The sequence below is a fragment of the Schistocerca gregaria genome, chromosome 4 (genome assembly GCF_023897955.1).
Source record: "Schistocerca gregaria isolate iqSchGreg1 chromosome 4, iqSchGreg1.2, whole genome shotgun sequence".
Classification (NCBI taxonomy): domain Eukaryota; kingdom Metazoa; phylum Arthropoda; class Insecta; order Orthoptera; family Acrididae; genus Schistocerca; species Schistocerca gregaria.
Genome location: NC_064923.1, coordinates 466,271,943 through 466,292,809, shown reverse-complemented (window position 1 = coordinate 466,292,809; position 20,867 = coordinate 466,271,943). Strand labels below are relative to the sequence as shown.

Sequence of the window (20,867 nt, the reverse complement as noted above, 5' to 3'; positions counted from 1 at the left end):
CCGAATACTAGGAAGTAGGTTCCTGGTCACTCCTCCATGACAATACCCCAACCCACAAAGTGAAGATCGCACATGTGTTTTTGCCCCACAAACAGATCAAGTCCTGGGTCACCTGTCATATTTGCTGGATTTGGCACCAGTTGGCTTCTGGTTCTTCCCCAAATTGAAGTTGGCAATGAAAGGACACCTTTATGACAAACTTAAGTATATCTAAGAAAATTGTGCTGAAGCACTAAATGCAATTCCAAAAAAGGACTACAATGACTATTTCAAAACACTTTTAAAATGATCTCTGCTGTTTATTGACTGAGGGGGGGGGGGGGGGGACTATTGTGAATAAATACAGTGATTTTGTGGACATAATTCACGATTTTTTTTTTTATGTTTCACAGCCAGAGTCCTAATGGAAATGGAACACACTGTGTATGAGTGTATGAAAGTTTAAGCATACTCAGGAGTGCATCAACTTGATGGCTGGATGACAAAGGGGAAACTTTCTTCTTATTGCACATCAGTATAACAAGAAGAGGATGTGAATTTCAGTATGTGCTCTAACATTGGTGACTGATGGTTATTTACCTGGGATTATTGGAGATAGATAATGAGACATTAATTCATTCTCAAGTGTAAATAGCAGAATAGGTACAATGGCACTGTTTTTGCAAGTGATGGGAAACCATTTCCAACACCAAATAAAACAACTTTGTTTGTTTGTTTGTTGAACAAATACTCATGATAAAATGTCAGGATATTTCTTGAAAGACCACGTCAATTACATCTTGACTGCCTGAGGCATTAATTAAACATTATCCCACACCCTCCTCATTAGTTAATAGTTAGCACTCATAATTAATAACTTCACTGTGGCTACTAAAATTCACAAGGTGCACACCTTACAGGCAACATAGAACAGAAATAGCAAATACAATCTGAAAAATAAGGCAGGTCGTTTTTTTGTTACATATAATGTGTTTTATATGAGCACAATATAATTCGGAAATACGGGTAAGAACAACTTTCATTACATACAATGCATTTTACATGAGCAATCAGTTTAAATAATGTAATTACCGGTAATTACATACACAACTACAAGATGACTATGAATTTTCATCAAGCAGGGAAATTATTTACAGGGTAATTGGAAAACATCAATACCAGAGTAATTCTTATACTTTTATCAGGCAGCAATTGTTGGTCAAGTGAAACGTGTATTCTTGAAATAGCTCCACAATAATATGGAGCTTTATTCTAGTGCAATGGTTCCCAATCTGGCATTAATTAATCCCCGTGGGATAAAACAAAATTTTCTGAGGCATAAACACAAAAGGGCTCAGTTGCATTTGCGACACAAAATGACATCATTTGTTGTTTCAGTTGCGCGCGGGTGTGTGTGTGTGTGTGTGTGTGTGTGTGTGTGGGGGGGGGGGGGGGGTTTAATGAAGGCCTTAACGGCCAAAAGCTTTATTTGTGACAGTCTTTTTGTTAAGCCTATCTGCGACTCAGCATCTCCAGTATATGATGAGTAGTAACTTTCCTTTTCACAATATTGATGCATACCATCCTGGGTTTTCCACTTTTTGACATTATTTTCTGGAATATTATTACTATTATCACTATTCTGTAAGGCTGTGATACTGACAAGTTACCAACATTTACATTTTTTTGTTTCTAATGTTAGAATTAACAAGTAAAAAAAATGCGCTGGAGTTCCCAGCAGGTGAAGCGAATGTATGGGCATCTTCTTCACATAGTCCACCCATTACACATTCTCTGTAACATCCATCTATGGCAATAAAATTAAGACATGTATTTCACATATGCTTAAATATCTCATGAAAATGCCTTCTCTTAATTGCAGGTAGTTTACAATGGACCATAAATAGCTTCACCACTCACTCCGCAACAATAAGTGAACAAATTGACTGCACAACACAACAGTAACTATGTAACGGCTACTATTTTGCTATATGGCATTTTTAAAATGAAACTGTTCAAACAAAATTCTTTTTTATTCTCAGTTTTGATTACATATTAATGTTGAGGATGGTGAGTGGAGAGGGGTACTAACTAATATCTGACTGCACTGTAATGATGTGAGAAAGGTTGGGAACTGCTTTTCTAGGGGGTACAGTTGATTATTTAGCTGTAAATAATGTTGTAAATATCCCTTCCCAAGGAAATTTTGTACAATCTTAAGCTGTTACAATAAAAATATTAGTTATAATTATTGAGCAAAGAGACTTATTTTTTATTTATTTACAGAATATAATATTTAAATGGTTTTCAAGAATGCACCAACGCTGCTTTTCATTGCATTCACTGTCATTTACTTGGAAACAATAACAAAATGAGAAATCAAGAGAAGAGAACAAAGTACAAAGATTATTTCAACCACTGAACACAATTCTGACATTAACAAATGAATGGGCGAAACACAAATTAACGTATCATTATATTCCATAAAGATTATAGTGTCACAGAAGAAGCTGAGTAGCACCGTGGTGTAGTGGTTATGATACTAAACTGATGCATGGAGGGTCGCGATTTCAAAACTTACTTGAACTGTAGAGTTTTAATTTCTATATTCGGTTTGAATACATTCTAGAAGTATCCACAAATGTCAAGCATCATTGTACTGGAATGTTCTGTAGCTGTATATATACTATATGTGTTCTGACCGGAGGCAGTTTGCTCTGTGCTCTTGTGCAAGTGCTGAATAAACCTTCGTTAAGTGAAGTTAGTATTCATCATTCATCTAATTACATCATCTTCTATGTGACATTATTCTGGTGGAGACGCTGGGTATTGGAACTTGTGATAGTGCACATTACAACGAAACAGTGACTCCCATCAGGCCATGACAGAGCCCCTGTTTACGTGGCGAGAAACCCGAGTTCGAGCCATATTCAACAGATCACAGTCTACCAGAGACAGAAGAAGAAGAGGACATTACGATGGCAGCAACGGCGTGCCACCACATGAGACATCCTTTTGAGTTCTCTGGTAACAATGGCCAAGATCCAAACAAGTGGCTTAAGGTATATGAGTGCATAGCCAAATATAACAAATGGGATGACACCGTGTGTTTGGCTAATGTAGTTTTCAACTTGGAGGGCATTGCCAAGCAACTGTATGAGAACAAAGAGGAGAAGTTCACAAGCTGGGAAGTATTCCAGGTGGAATTGCACAAGTATTTCAGTGACACACGATGACAGAAGCACAAGGCTGAAGATAAATTAAAGTGCAGGGCACAGCATCCAGGAGAAAGTACAGCATCCTACATTCAAGACGCCTTGGAGCTGTGGAAAATAGTGAATCCTAGAATGAACGAGGAAGATAAGGTTGCACATCTCATGAAGGGTGTTGCTGAGAACATGTATCAAACCCTATTCCTGAAGGAAGTTTTGACAGCAGATGACTTCACAAAATGGTGCCAATATATCGAGTCAATGCATCAGAAAAGAATTAGATGCAAGTAGTTTGAACTGCTTCCAAATGTTGTGTTGATGTCTGTGATGGAGGAAGCAACTGATTTCACATGTGTTCTTAGTCAGATAGGGAGAGAGGAAGTTCAGAAGGCACTTTGATTGCATGGCGAGCAAAAAACCGAGATGCTTCAAGAGGTCATAAGGGAGGAAGTGGAACAGACAATGAACTCAATCTCTCGCCCTTCATTTCCCTCTAAAACAGTGAAAACGTTGAGTCCAGGTGAAGTTACATTCCTACAATGCCGCATGAGGAACCTGTTTGGGCACCAAGGAAGACTGACGTCTGGAGGACCCAGGATAACCAACTAGTATGTTTCCACTGTGGACGACCGGGACATGTGGTGCACTATTGTCAATAAAGGCAGCAGATATTTGAGGACACCCGTGCCAGAAGACAGCAGACCAATCTTACAATGCCAAATCTGGGACAACAAAGATGAACAAGAGGATGTGGGTGCAGGACGACATAGGTTACCATCACAGCAAGCTATCCGCTGGAGAGGACACTCCCCAACATGCCGAGCAAGGTCTCCATCACCGTTTAGAAGCTCCAGCTGATCACCTAGCCACCACAACCTGGATAACTAAAGGGTGCGACCTTCCTTGGAGGTGAGGCAGCCGAAGAGAAAAATCCTCTGCCGTTGATCACTACAAGAATGACAGGAAACTACGTCAATATTCTCATGGATGGCCGACCAGTGCTAGCTTTTGTGGACTCTGGAGCATCACATTCAGTCATTTCGGAGAAGTACCGTCGCCAGTTGCAGAAAACCGTATTTGTTAACAGCAAAACGTAACTGCTGAAGGTGGCTAATGGGAGATATGTAAAACCTACAGGAAGATGTACCATTCGTGTGGTTATAACTGGCCATACATAGTCCTTAGAATTTATCGTCTTACAAGAGTGTAGTCATGAAGTCATTCTCAGATGGTACTTTTGGAATGCTTCTCAGGAAATTATAGATTGTGGTCACTCAAAGATTATGCTAGACGAGATGAGATACTGTGGACAGGAAGATACGCATCTGAGTGTGTGGAGGCTATGTGAACTGGATGAAGTGATCATTCCTGCAGTCAGCACTAAAAAGGTAACTGTCATGTGTCATGCCATGCATCAGCACATGGATCTTGTAGTAGGATGTAAGAGAAGCATACCACTGAAGAATAACTTGGTCATCCCAGACTCTGTCGTCTTGTTTAAGAACGGATTTGGTGAATTGTGGATAGTTAACTGTTGCCGAGAACCGCAGATCCTTCCAAGACGCATGTGCGTAACAAACGCTGAGCCGTTAATTGAAGAAGGCTGAATGCCTTGACCAACATGCTATCAATGTTCATCAATGCTGAGCAGAGCAGCTGGGATGAGGTGCTACCTTTTGTGACGTTTGCCACCACCAAACAAGACACCACGGGATTTACACCCTTCTTTCTGATGCATGGGCGTGAGGCGACTACGACGATGGACATTGTGTTTCCATTACATCCTGATGATGTGGACATCGGTTACATTGGCCAGGTGTTAACCAGAGTTGAGGAAGCTCGGCAGTTAGCTCGACTCTGCATACTGCAGGTTCAAGAAAACGATCGCCGAAGGTATGACGCGAGCCATCGGCCTGTTATTTACCAGCCTGGTGACCTCGTCTGGGCCTTCACTCCTGTTTTGGTCAATCTGACAAGCTCCTCAGGAGCTACTTTGGACCTTGTAAAGTTGTAAGACAGTTGTATGATGTTACTTATGAAGTTGAAGATTTCGACCCCGACACAAGATGACACCCAAGTCCTTCGAATGAAGCCCTACGAGGATCCTGCAGCCCAGGGTAAATTCAAAGCTCCAGCAACAGGCAACAAGTGGAAATGTGATGAAGAGCATAGCGGCAAAAGAATTCTAAGATGATCACCACCAGGGCGAGGATCAGTCATCAGGAGTCGTGGTATGCAGGACCGATTACTCGTTCCCGGACTAGGACAACATAACACCGAGACGCTGTTCTCTTAAAGAGGGAGCAATGTCACAGAAGAAGCCGAGTATCACCGTGGTGTAGTGGTTATGATACTAAACTGTTGCATGGAGGGTCGTGAGTTCAAAACTCACCTGGACTGTACAATTTTAATGTCTAGATTCGGTTTGAGTACATTCTAGAAATATCCAAAAATGTCAAGCATCACTGTACTGGAATGTGCTGTAGCGGTATATGTACTATGTGTGTTTTGGCCGGACACTCATCTAATTACACTGTCTCCTACGTGACAATAGCAACAACACTTTTGTAGGTGCATTTAAACTTACACTCTGCAACTTACTGTAAAGTATATGGTTTAGACTATCTGGTATCAGCAACAGTTGTCCCTCTCCATTCCCTTCAGAGATGTTGCACTGATGAAAATGATTAACACCTAAATAATGTATAGAAAGTTCTGGTCGAGAATAATGAATTTTTTTAGGAGTAAAGGAGACGATCGACCTAAAGGCAAAATTGCTGCATCGACAGATACACACAAAAAAGTGTGTGTGTGTGTGTGTGTGTGTGTGTGTGTGTGTGTGTGTGTGTGTGTGTGTGTGTGTGTGTGTGTGTGTGCGCGCGCGCCCCCCCCCCCCCTCCCCAGCGCACACACACACACACACACACACACACACACACACACACACACACACACCTGTCTCCCTACATTGGGTTCATTTGACTCCCGGCTCTTTTCTGGCCCAAGTGAGTGTACTGGGGAGAGATAAGGATGCAGTGTGGGGTGGGGTGAGGAAATAGGCGAGAAGCAGAGAGGTGCAGACGGCTGAGCACTCGACTTCACAGACTGGGATGTGAGATGGCTGCACACAATTAGCTGACACATATTGGCTAGGTGTACACACGCGCACGCACGCACACCCTTAAGGTAACTCGCTGCCCCCCACCACACACACACACACACACACACACACACACACACACACACACACACACACACACACACATCACTCCTTTCCTATTATCCTGACCCAATACATGTCAGCTAGTTGCGTTCTGCCATCTGATGCCCCAGTCTGTATATTGAGTGCCCAGCTGTCTGCCACCTGCCTCCTCCATGTGCACCCCAGCTAACCCACAGACAGCTTCCCACTCTTCCACAAGCTGCTGGAATCCTCCTTGCCTCCCGCCCCTCTCCATCCCCCACCTCATCCCACCCCACACTGCACCCTCATCTCACCCCAGTACACAGTACACTCACCATGGGTCAGGAAAGAGCTGACAGTCGGATTAGCACAATGTAGTGAGACAGGTGTGTGTGTGTGTGTGTGTGTGTGTGTGTGTGTGTGTGTGTGTGTGTTTTCTCCTGTAGCTTGAGAAAGGAATTCTATTCCAAAAACTAGCAAAGTAAAGCTCTGTATATTTTGTGTGTTTATCTGTTAACAATGCAGAGCTTCTGCCTTTAGGTTTACACCTAAATATTTTCACATACTGCCCATATATAAAGTTTCACCACTGTATGCAGTGTGTGATGTTAACACAGCAGGAATATTTGTTTTTCAAGCTCTTTTGCCATTGTCTGGTTCCAAACCCAAATGAGAAAAATGATTAAGTTATGCCAAGTGAGAAAGTTGGAGAGTTTTGACAACAAAGTAGAAAACTGCTAATGACGTGCATTGGGCAGGGGTAAATAACCTAATAATCTCCGGGAGCCAAGGGCTCCATGCAAATAGGGCCATTAGGGGTTTTGATGCTACCTCAGTTAACATTCAGTGGCATCTGTCCTCCATGTTAAAGGCAGGGATTACAGATAACAATACAGTGTGTAGCACCTTAAGGAGATCACTGGGTTGTCGTCATACACTCAAGCAGAAAAACTGAACCAACAACTTGGCTGCACACCAAAATGCGCATAATTAATAATCCACTTGTCTAGCAGAGCTGTAACAATGCCTTTGTCTGCAGATAAGATAAAAACATCATGCTCCACCATGAGAGAATGCAAAGCAGACCTCTCTGCTGCTGTAATATTGCTCTTGAACTAATATGTCCTTGTCAACACACAATATCCTCTCCTAACCTCCTTGGCAACATCACAATGCACTTTAAAAGCAACTGTATGACAGAACTTGAAAATCAACAACTGGGCGTTAGTGCAAATTAAAACCTTTTCCTATCATGGACAAAGCTGCACCATCCAAAGATTTCTTGTGAGCTGTATCACCAAACATAGATAAGAATAATAATAAGAATCTTTATTAGCCGTTCAGTATTTTCTTATACAATGGGCTTCGTCAATAAGTTCATTACAGTATAAAGATGGTTATATTCTCATAACAATGTATATATAAATCATATGAATGTTAGTGTAGTACAACAGCACACATTTGGAATTTTATATATCGTTAATTTTACAATAAAAAACAAAACATTATACAGATTTATATTAAGTGGGGAATATTCATGTTGATGACACTATGTCATTATCATATACACGCTGATAACACTATGTCATTAACCTAAGCTATTGATACAAATATAGAGCACTCGAAATAGGTCTATTATGCCTATATGTTAGGTACTGTTTTTCTAAATTTAGGTCCTACTACCGGCAGAGGTACCTTTCTCTATGTTAAAACAGCAAATCTGCCATATTACAATCTTTATATTCATCAACTGAGTAAAATGCTTTACCTTTGAGCCATTGACCCAATGTTGTCTTAAATTTATTTTTAGATACTGTTTGTACAATTTTAGGGAGCATATTAAACAGTTCGAGGTCTACATATTTATAACTGTTATGTATCTTGGACAGTCTAGAATATGGCAGATCAATTGTGTGGTTTTGCCTTGTATTGTGGGTGTGGACAGATGACCTAAGGGGATATTAAGCTATGTTTTCTTTTACGTGTAATAAGCAATAGTAGATGTACAAACAAGGAACTGTCATGATGTTAAGTTTTTTGAAATGTTCCCTGCATGTATCCCTAAGAGATAAACCCACTATACATCGAAGAGCTTTTTTTGCCATCTGAAAATTGATATTGAATTGGGAGAATTTCCCCAGAGCAGAATACCATATGAAAGATGGGGGTGGATATAAGTAAAATATGAATGCAGCAGTAAGTTTTGGCTGACATTACTCCTAAGCTTATAAAGTAGGAACATAGAGCGTGCAAGTTTAGAACAGACGTATGTGATATGTTTTTCCCAGCTAAGTTTCTGGTCAATCATCATTCCTAACAGTTTAACGGACTTATTTTCTTTGTTTGATACCTTCAAATTAATATTTCCTCAGTTTTTGTTTCTTTTAAGAATATGATAAAAGTTGTATCGTCCGCATAGAGGACTGTTTTACAGGGTGTAATTTGATTATTGCCAAAACAAAGAAATTATGCTTAGAATTGGTTTAACATCACTTGGAGAGTTTTAGTGTTATTTGATGACCTGTTATTGGTTTTTCACTGCTGATGTTGTCTGTTGTTGGTCATCTTTAGCTGTGCGATGGTGCTGACACTGCTATGCACAGCAACCTCTCGCCACATCTAGGCCTTGAAAACTGATGGGTTTCTCCTTTTAAAATACTGACAGTTGTCTAGGATGTTACCTAGCTGCAGTCCTCTATGTTATTTGATATGCTGAGAGCCACTGAAGTTTCACATTTTTATGGGGAGAATATGTACAGTTGCTAGAAGAAATTAGATAAGTTTCACAACAGAAGAATGAGAGTGCAATGTGCACTTTAGTTTTTGTTGGGGTGTCACCCATAATGTTGTCAGAATGTTTGCCACAGTAGGCCATCATATTAATTCTCCTGCCACTGATCACATGCAATGAGCTGGCTTAGCTTATGTTCATATAGGATGCACACTGATAGTTTGATTTTGTTTCTACAGAATTATTTCAGTTTCACTTAGGATTCCTGAATTTCACCCACTGTACCAAGAGTGAAAGATAGCAACAATACTATATGGACTTTGGGTTCTTGCACACAATTTCAAAAAATGCTAATGTACAGGCTGATCTCTGAATTATTTTTTTTAAATGAACTGACACTTTTGAGGTGTGCCTCAAAAAATGAAGAAACAGGGGGATATAAATTGTTATACTTTCAGAAGCAGATCATGTTGCAAAGTCGGATGTTTTATTGCCAACACAAATTTTCAGAAATTTGTGATTGTTTAGTAATAGTCTACTTTATCATTATCAACAAATAAGAAATGAGTGTTCAATCCAAAGGTGCCGTACATCTTTTGAAGATGATCCATGTGAAAGTCAAAGTCCATTTTTACATTAAGCAGTAACTGTGAAAATAAATGACAAAAAAACTGATTTTGAACACTCATTTGTTACAGAGCATCAGGTGTGAGTCCACAGTACTATGCTTACAAATGAAAATAGAACTGAAAAAGTGGATGAAGGTTGGTTGTTCTGGGCTATTTGTAAGATAGTATATGGCCATTTTTTTTCCTGGGACGTAACAATGATTCTTCTTTGCTTTACCTCACATAGGGTTGGGTAATAAATGGCAAATACTACACAAGTCTTCAGGAACAACTACACGGGAAAGAGAGAGAGAGAGAGAAGACTTCAATAAAGTAGTCCATGGAGCAACAAATAGGGAAATTGCAGATGATCAATTTAGGGATAGAACCTAATCATTGGGAAAATTGTGGACAAAATACATAGACCTAACCTGGGACAACACTTACAAGTGTACTTACTACACTCCTGGAAATTGAAATAAGAACACCGTGAATTCATTGTCCCAGGAAGGGGAAACTTTATTGACACATTCCTGGGGTCAGATACATCACATGATCACACTGACAGAACCACAGGCACATAGACACAGGCAACAGAGCATGCACAATGTCGGCACTAGTACAGTGTATATCCACCTTTCGCAGCAATGCAGGCTGCTATTCTCCCATGGAGACGATCGTAGAGATGCTGGATGTAGTCCTGTGGAACGGCTTGCCATGCCATTTCCACCTGGCGCCTCAGTTGGACCAGCGTTCGTGCTGGACGTGCAGACCGCGTGAGACGACGCTTCATCCAGTCCCAAACATGCTCAATGGGGGACAGATCTGGAGATCTTGCTGGCCAGGGTAGTTGACTTACACCTTCTAGAACATGTTGGGTGGCACGGGATACATGCGGACGTGCATTGTCCTGTTGGAACAGCAAGTTCCCTTGCCGGTCTAGGAATGGTAGAACGATGGGTTCGATGACGGTTTGGATGTACCGTGCACTATTCAGTGTCCCCTCGACGATCACCAGAGGTGTACGGCCAGTGTAGGAGATCGCTCCCCACACCATGCGGCCGGGTGTTGGCCCTGTGTGCCTCGGTTGTGTGCAGTCCTGATTGTGGCTCTCACCTGCACGGCGCCAAACACGCATACGACCATCATTGGCACCAAGGCAGAAGCGACTCTCATCGCTGAAGACGACACATCTCCATTCGTCCCTCCATTCACGCCTGTCGCAACACCACTGGATGCGGGCTGCACGATGTTGGGGCGTGAGCGGAAGACGGCCTAACGGTGTGCGGGACCGTAGCTCAGCTTCATGGAGACGGTTGCGAATGGTCCTCGCCGATACCCCAGGAGCAACAGTGTCCCTAATTTGCTGGGAAGTGGCGGTGCGGTCCCCTACGGCACTGCGTAGGATCCTACGGTCTTGGCGTGCATCCGTGCGTCGCTGCGGTCCGGTCCCAGGTCGACAGGCACGTGCACCTTCCGCCGACCACGGGCGACAACATCGATGTACTGTGGAGACCTCACGCCCCACGTGTTGAGCAATTCGGCAGTACGTCCACCCGGCCTCCCGCATGCCCACTATACGCCCTTGCTCAAAGTCTGTCAACTGCACATACGGTTCACGTCCACGCTGTCGCGGCATGCTACCAGTGTTAAAGACTGCGATGGAGCTCCGTATGCCACGGCAAACTGGCTGACACTGACGGCGGCGGTGCACAAATGCTTTGCAGCTAGCGCCATTCGACGGCCAACACCGCGGTTCCTGATGTGTCCGCTGTGCCGTGCGTGTGATCATTGCTTGTACAGCCCTCTCGCAGTGTCCGGAGCAAGTATGGTGGGTCCGACACACCGGTGTCAATGTGTTCTTTTTTCCATTTCCAGGAGTGTATTTTTAAAAAAAATGCCTTTCACTTCCAGCTTAGGAACTTTACATTTAATGTAAACTGACGAAATTACAAATTTATGAAACAATATCACTTACAAACAGGTATCAGAGGCACAGAAGATGCACTAACAATAAATGTAATGATTTCCTGATTTCAGATTCATGACAGAAAACTGATATGTAAATCAGAAGTGTATACAATACATAAAAATGAATATTTGTTTGTCTTCTTATGTGTTCCTATAGCAGTCATCTGATTACATTCAAATTCTCTTGTGTGGTGGTTTGCATGCCTACAAAGGTTGCTGTGAGAGTAAGAACTATCTATTATTCATACGGCTGGGGGTGAGAAGAGGGTGACATAGAAGTTTATCTCATGAACACCTGGAGCAATGTCAACCAAATTTTATACACATTTATTGGAAGCGGTGGGGCAAAGCCAGTGACATATCAGTATAAAATTGTCACATGTATCACCTGATATCAGGAATATTGGAAAATTTCTTCCAATGGTAGGATACCGATAGTGCCCCTATGGGTAAGTATGCATAAAAGCCTAACTCGGGAACATCTGGAACAATTTCAAACAAATTTGGTTTACATATCTCATTATACGAAAAAAAAATTACTGTTAGGACTGGGGTTGGTGATGAGAAGGGGTGTCTGAAAACGGCCAATTGGTATTTATTTCCTATAACTGTCGACTTAGAATACTTTAAAGACATGAAGCAGGCTCTCTCTCATTTTTGGGTTCAATGTATCAATCACATTGTGGAAATGAGCATTGCAGTAAGTCAATAATTTTGCCAGGATGTTTTCAGGCCAAAGACGATGCCACACAGTTCAAAACCACAGATACATTGAATGTCCTCTCTAGAGTTGCACAATGCAAAAGTAGCAACGTATCAGACTGTTGCCAGTAACAGTAATTTTTCTTGAAATGACAATGACTGGCACGATTACATTTCCTCAGAAATCAGATGAAACTGTAGGGTAGAAATTTGTTAAAAAATGGATGAAATATGTGCCACAACTCCCATTAAAGACCAAAATATGCTAAATCTGCAGTGCAATGCTTCACCTATATTTTAAAAATGGCTACTGGACATAGGTAATGGAAAAGTACTGGTAGATGCCAACACAAAATATATTTCATCTCCATTGATTTTTCATGTAACTGTTTCATTGACCAAATAATTAATTCAGTAAGTTTTCCCATAAACTGTCACCAATTGCAAAACTCACCAATTGCAAAACTCACCAATTGCAGAACTCACCAATTGCAGAACTCACCAATTGCAGAACTCACCAATTGCAGAACTCACCAATTGCAGAACTCACCAATTGCAGAACTCACCAATTGCAGAACTCACCAATTGCAGAACTCACCAATTGCAGAACTCACCAATTGCAGAACTCACCAATTGCAGAACTCACCAATTGCAGAACTCACCAATTGCAGAACTCACCAATTGCAGAACTCACCAATTGCAGAACTCACCAATTGCAGAACTCACCAATTGCAGAACTCACCAATTGCAGAACTCACCAATTGCAGAACTCACCAATTGCAGAACTCACCAATTGCAGAACTCACCAATTGCAGAACTCACCAATTGCAGAACTCACCAATTGCAGAACTCACCAATTGCTCAGCAAAAGTACAATTTTGGTAGCAAGAAACACTGACATCAAAGTTATCAACTACACTACTTACAAACAAATTGTGGATGAGTCTGTCACCTACAAACTGATTGACACTATCAAGAATGTGGATCAAATTTTAAAATGTCCAATCGAGTTTTTAAATTTGTTGACTCTGTCTGGTTTACCTCCACACAGATTGTCAATCAAAATCAGTGCACCAATAATTCTTTAGCACTACATTAATCCACCATGATTGTGCAATGGAGCCAGGCTGGCTGCCAAAAGCTGATCCCAAACATAATTGCAGCAACAATTCTGAATGGCAAGTCAAAAGGAGAAAATGTGCTTATTCCACGCATTCCCATCAATTGATTCCAAATGAGTGCAGTTCTTAATTTGCCTTATACTATTAATGACCTTCAACAAGGTATATGGTCAGTTGCTTCTGGAAAGTCCATGGTTTTTACATATTCAATTGATACGTTGCATGCTCATGAGTGGGACAGCTAATTTTTTTTTCTTTTCTTTTCTGCAGAGTATGGGAAGATCAAATGTAGTGTGTACCCCAAAGTATGTGAGTGATCTGTTACTTATTTAAAGTAACACACAAAAATCACTGTTTTTCATTTCAAACAATGGAAAATCCAGGATGGAATACAACAATATTATGAAAAGGAAAGTTGCTATTCACCATATAGCAGAGATGCTAAATCGCAAATAGGTACAACAAAAAGACTTTCACAAATAATGCTTTCAGCCATTAAGACGTTCATTAACAACAAACACACACACACTGAAGAGAGAGAGAGAGAGAGAGAGAGAGAGAGAGAGAGAGAGAGAGAGAGAGAGAGAGAGAGAGAGAGAGAGAGAGAGAGAGTGTGTGTGTGTCAGTCTTTTTGTTGTGCCTGGCCACTTTCCTTTCCATAATACAGTCTTTCATTTATTTTGTATGTGTAAATGTGTCTGCTTTGTAAATGTATACCTACTTAGAAAGAAGAAGAGGCTTCGCAACACGTGCCTAGCACAGCTAATAATTTTTAAAAATCATACAAGAGTTGCTTTCTGAGCTAGACTTAGGGATGGTCCAGAAATCGAGACTGCATATCAAATTTCTAATTGAAGCAAAGGAAATATAATAAACATCCTAAAGAGTAAGATAATAGACGTAGTGTTGCTGTAACATAATTTAACAAGCAAAGTGACAATGTTTCAGTCACTGCACATTTGTGTAACTATGGGACGGAATCTCCACTGTTAGTATACAGCTGAAAAAATATAAAAATCAAGAATAAACGTGCATTGCAGTTGATGGTGTAGTGTTGAAAATAATAATCCACAATGGCTGACGTTTTAGGATGAATAAACAAAGTACCACTCTCTTCAAATGATGCAATTAAGTGATCACCTTTCTTCAGGCTCAGCACAAAAACATAATACACTTATGTCTGTTACAAAGAAAATGACAACACAGATAGAGGTACAATTTGCTAATTTATTGTTGTTACTCACGTTTCATAAGCAGATCCTGTGCATAATAAAGAACAGACTGATATGCAAATTTAAGGTGTTCACGATCGCGCAGAGAACCTTTGCGGTTAGTACTCATAATAGCTGTGGTTGCCACCAAATCCAGTAATCCATGGCCAGCTCGCACTTCACACACTGCTGCACATACCAGGCAAAATAGACCTGTCCGGCCAACCCCTGAGAGACAGTGAACAACAACTGGATGAGCAGTATTACGTTGCTGTTTGTACAGGCTGAGTGTCTCTGATACAAAACTGAGGAAAGGTCCTGGTGATGCTGGAAATGAGCTGCAACATACAACCCATGTCTAAGCTGGCAAAATGTAAAGTAAACATGGTAAGTATAAAATATTATACTTAAAATAACTTATGTATGTGGTGAAATGAAACACTGGAAAGTCCAGACTGGAATAACAACTACATGGAAAGGACAGATTGTGCTCACCTCACAGAGGAAGCATAGAGTGGCATAATATATGTACAACAGAAAAAGACTGTGTGTGTCCTCTCTCCAAAATAGAAAACACACATGCCTTCACACAAGCACAACTCACACACAAATGACCAATACCGGGGGCGGTGGGACCTGACTGCGACAGTGTCTGATGTTAGCAGCAGTCTTCTGGGGTGGGTGGGTGGTGATGGTGGTGGTGGTGGTGGTGGTGGTGGTGGTAAGGAGTTGGCATGGGGAGAGCAGAATAGGGGTGGGGGAAGGTGTTGTGCTTCCTGTCAGGTCATGAACATGGTGGGGACAGGATAGGGTTGCTAGGTAAGTGTCATGAGACTGTGCTTGGAGGTGATGAAAGGGGGACAGCAGGGATGGGGCGGGAGAGCGGAGTGGGGGGGAGAGCAGGAAGGGGGAGGAGGGGAGGGCGGGGAGGGGGGGGAGAGCGGGGAGAGAGGGGAGAGCGGAGACGGAGGGGAGAGTGGAGAGGGAGGGGAGAGCGGGCAGGGAGGGGAGAGCGGGCAGGGAGGGGAGAGAGCGGAGGGAGCGGAGGGAGGGGAGAGAGCGGAGGGAGGGGAGAGAGTGGAGGGAGGGGAGAGAGGGGAGGAGGGGATAGAGGGGAGGAGGGTATAGAGGGGAGGAGGGGAGAGAGGGGAGGAGGGGAGAGAGGGGAGGAGGGGAGAGAGGGGAGGAGGGGAGAGAGAGGAGGAGGGGAGAGAGAGGAGGAGGGGAGAGAGAGGAGGAGGGGGAGAGGGGAGGAGGGGGGAGAGGGGAGGAAGGGAGAGAGCGTATGAGGGGAGTGAGGGGAGGAGGGGAAAGAAGGGAGGAGGGGAGGAGGGTAGAGAGGGGAGGAGGGGAGAGAGGGGAGGAGGGGAGAGAGGGGAGGAGGGGAGAGAGGGGAGAGAGGGGAGAGAGGGGAGAGAGGGGAGAGAGGGGAGGAGAGAGGGGTGGAGGGGAGAGAGGCGTGGAGGGGAGAGAGGGGAGGAGGGGAGAGAGGGGTGGAGGGGAGAGAGGGGGGAGGGGAGAGACGGGAGGAGGGCAGAGAGGGGAGGAGGGGAGAGAGGGGAAGAGGGGAGGAGGGGAGAGAGGGGAGGAGGTGAGAGAGGGGAGAGAGGGGAGGAGGTGAGAGAGGGGAGAGAGGGGAGAGAGGGGAGTAGGGGAGGAGGGGAGAGAGGGGAGGAGGGGGGAGAGGGGAGGAGGGGGGAGAGGGGTGAGGGGAGAGGGGGAGTAGGGGAGAGAGGGGAGGAGGGGAGAGAGGGGAGAGGGGCGGAGGGCAGGGAGGGGACGAGGGGAGAGCAGGGAGGAGGGGAGAGAGGGGAGGAGGGAGAGTGCTCTCTCTGTTGGAAGAACGACTTTGCCCAAAAGCTTGAAATATTTTGGTAGTCTTTTTCACTGTGCCTATCAGCAACTGAACACCTCCTCTAAGCAGTGAGTAGCAATCTATCCTTTCCTTTTCTATTTCACCAAAAGTTTATAGTTTTCCTTTAGTTGGACACAGATCTTGAAACGTACAGAATGAATACCAGCAGCAAGGAAAACTGCACCTTCCTCTTTCTCATTCTGCTTGGAGGAATTTGGTTGCAGCATTGTGTTCGAATAAATTACCTGTCTTTTGAAATACATCAGAGATTATAAATAACAGTAAGGCAATAATACAAAATGTCTGCATGCAACGTAACAAAGTTCATTTGATGTCACTCCTGTCATATTCTAATGACATAATGACAAGAGTGGTTATCTTTGGCTTGTATTGGGTTCTTTTTAGAAAATTTTTGTTGAGAATAATAACAAAAATAAGGATCATCAGTAAATAATGCCTCCTGTGTTATAAAAAAATAATAACATACATGTAACATTGGAATTAGTGCAAATAACTGAACTGTACAACCACTCAGCACGAGACTCGAACTCGGGACCTTTGCCTTTTGCGGGCAAGTGCTCTACCATCTGAGCTACCGAAGCATGACACACACCCGTGAACCCAGGTATCAAAGCAAATGAGGAAAAATTAAGAGTTTTCCTTCTTCCCGCTTTTTAATATTCTAAGTGATATCCCCAGCTAAGTGCATTCCCATGCCAGTTTCATCATGATAACGTACATGCCACATGTCATTTTTCACAATCTAAGTGACAGCAAAAATAGATGGGTTGATGGTGCCTCATGCAACCTACAGCCCTGATTTGGTCCCATCTGTTCTCCGCCTGTTTGGGTCTCTGATCCTACATGGTTACAAATTCAATGGCTTGGGTGAGGCTAAAACAGCTTTAAAATCATGGGTCATGACATCTGAATTCAGCGATGGTGCAAATGTGTACAGCCCTGACTATGTTGAACAGTGTTGTTTAGAGGACAGTTCACATATGATCTTCACTAATTCAATTGTTACTTCAACTGTTACATGTTCATTATTAAATTACTTGATTACTTTTTGATCCACCCTCATATTTTTACATACTGTGAAACAATTTTATTGTTTTAACTCTTCATGTGAAACAATTCCATTGCCTTAACTCTTTATTACAGAAAGACCACAATGGCAATGGATTCAGACATGCAGTTACACAATTACTTTTGTTTGACACATATAAGACTAGAACAGTAAATCGAGTGATTAGTAATAGTACAAGTACTTGCTTCAGCTTTCTTAGAAGTTGCAGGACTTAGTTTGCGGAAAGCATTTATTTTACTTAATACAATAGAAAAGAATGTTTGGTAGCTTTTATCCGTGTGTGCTATAGCATTTTTCTTTTCTTTTTTGGTATCTCCAAAAGCTAGCCTCGTGTGAACAAATTTTGTAATGTGGCTCCAGTCAAAAATAGGTACCACTGTACCTCATTTGGGTGTGTCAGCCTTTTCAAAGACTTAGCTCACTACTGCCTCATCTGTCAAGCAGGGGATATATAGAGTGTCACAGCTGTTGCAGTGCTTAATTTGCACATCATATTTAGTTCACTAGTTTTTACAGTGTGTCATTTCTTTAGATTCTTTCAGATGTGTAGACTTATCTTATGATGCAAGATGCCAATCAACTGGATTTGTTGTATGCGGATGGATGGGCAGCTGACTGTCATCTTAATGGAGTTACAAACTGTACTGGTTGCGGTTAACAGAATTCAGCTGTTTCCTTGGACTGTAGCGGCTATCAGGTGCATGCAGTGGCATATCATTATCCAAATGTGAATGACAGGGGGCCGGGAGGGCACATGGGTCTTTGGTCAGATAGCTAATGGGAGAACCGATTGGATGTCTGCCTCTGTATGCTGTAACTACTGACATGAAGTGTTCCTGTTGCTAATAAGATGCCCACACCATCAAAAGTCTTTTCTGTTATGGCACGGACTACCTTCCAACTACATTTAGACTTAAACAGATGGAGGAAATGTTCACTATTGCGAGCTGCAATATTAAGTGGATGATGGATCCCATAAAGAAAACAGTGATCAGTAAGGAACAAAGACCAGTGCGGACTTTGTGTATATATATGTCAGAAAAGTCTCGTAGGAGAATCTACTGGCTGCTGCTGAACACAACTTGTGCAACTTGCAAGCTGTGGTTCATACTGCCACCAATGAAAACTTTGCTGGTTTCAGGAACTATCCTCAGCTCATTTTGGCGTCTAGACATTTATTGCAAAGAAAAGCCCAGTTACCGAGCAAAATTCTTGAGAGTGGAATTAACCAGGGACTGTTTAATCCTTGATAATAACAACAATGCAGTGACAGGAAGCTGAGTAATCTCTAATAAGATAAATGGAGTTAAGACGCATGACTGAGACTGGAATGAAGCAACAAAGGTATGCTGAAAAAAGTACTTGAATGTATTTATTGTCCATTCACAGCAAATATCAAAGTAGTGAAGTACTACTGACAAAGCCTGGCACATATTGTGTATATTTCCTAATTATGCTATTATAAATAGGGGTAGATTTCAATTTGTTAGCAACAGATGGGTGACACAGATCATTCGGAGCAGAAGCGAGGGGACAAAGCTTGTGGCATGGTACTGAATTCATTTCTTTTTTATTATGAAAATTGCCTTGAGAATCTGGTTAGACAACCCTCACACACAAGGCATGCATTGGATCAGCTAAAAGCAAAAAGTCTGGCATCTTCACGGCAGTGAATTCAGAATTAGCAATCATCAATCATAAACGTATCATAGCATTATTGATCGCTAGTGTTACAAAAATGTAAAGAAAGGAAGCAAGTAATTTATCCTTATCAAGCATGTCAAGAAAATGATAAAAAATACAGCCAGCAGCAGACATTCAACTCTTGGAAGAAGAAATTAGATGATCTCTGGCAAAAATTCAAAACTGTTATAGGTACTGTGCTAGATATGTATGTGCCATGAAACATAGTGGGTGTGGGAAGGACCCATCATGGTCAATAATATTATGAAATTATTATAAAACAGAAAGAAGTGCACAAAAATTGAAATGAAACTACATCCTTGATGACAAGCAGGAACTAAACAAAATCAACACAAATAATGCGTGTCCCTGAAGGTACAGCCAGTGTTCAGGGATTGACAGAAACAATCACTCGAAGGAGGAGGAAAAAAAACCTAGTAAACAGATGCTCTAACATGCATACCTTATGAGCTACAAACACTTGTTCAGTAGAAGAGATGAGTTCCACAGTATTGAAGATAAAGAAGAGCTCACAGCTCTTGAGGCACGAATTTTAGAGGCCATACTTACTAAACCTTTTCTTCAAATGGTCATTCCTGTCGCATCCCTGAAAACTGACCATTACACCTGGGATACCCTGTATAATGACAACTATGTTACAAAAAGTTCAATGAATTTAAAAGCAAGAACTTATCTGCCAAGTTGCCTCTATCCTCGGTTTTTGTCCAATGTACACTCCATTAATCAACAGATCAAAATGGAAGATAAAATGAAGGCTGAAATGTTACATTGTGTCATACAAAATTACTTCACTGTCAAAGATCATAAAACAAGATTTTACTTTTAACTGCAGCACAAATGGAAAAAACGAAAGATACACAACTACCTATTTCCAGAATTAGACACAACTGGAGACGCATGGCAGAGAAAAGAGTATTGGCCCCAATGGTGTACCAACTAGATTCTTCATTCATATGTTAAGAAACTGGCACTCTTCTAACAGCAGACAATCATAGGTTGGTAGAACAACACAAACGGAAAGACACGTAGGTTGTTTCAGTCTTTGAGGAGGGACACAGAAATTGTAAATTGTGGTCTTGAGAAGTATGTGTCTAGTAAGTGGATTGAGGACAGAAAAGACCCACCACAATTTAACAACAAAATTCATAAAACACAGAGGTAGCATTGTCTGTTCAAAATAGAATGTGCAAATGATGACAGGTAAAGGTTAGTAGAGATTTGTGCTTCTGTGAAAAGCTCTGTGCACAAAGCATAGAAGTATTACCATAATACCTTTGCAAAAGATCTGACCAAGAGTCCGAGAAAACTGTGGTCATATGTGAAATTGGTAAGTAGGTCTAAGCCTTCCATCCAGTCACTCGTTGACCAGTCTGACGTGGCAGTTGAAGATGGTGTTTAAGAAACTGTTCACACCGGAGGATCATACAAATATATTATCATTTGACAATCTAACAGACTTCCATCTGGATGACACAGTAATATGCATCTCTGGAGTAAAG

At 42.0% G+C, this 20,867-nt stretch overlaps 1 protein-coding gene across 1 annotated transcript in view; it reads right to left on the bottom strand.

Moving 5' to 3' along the window:
• LOC126266754 (tyrosine-protein phosphatase non-receptor type 23) overlaps positions 1 to 20,867 on the bottom strand; it is a gene marked incomplete in the record, with an annotated part of 145,206 nt that overhangs the window by 7,365 nt on the left and 116,974 nt on the right. The window contains 1 exon segment of the mRNA XM_049971269.1: positions 14,753 to 15,057. Coding sequence (XP_049827226.1) covers positions 14,753 to 15,057 — 305 coding nt within the window.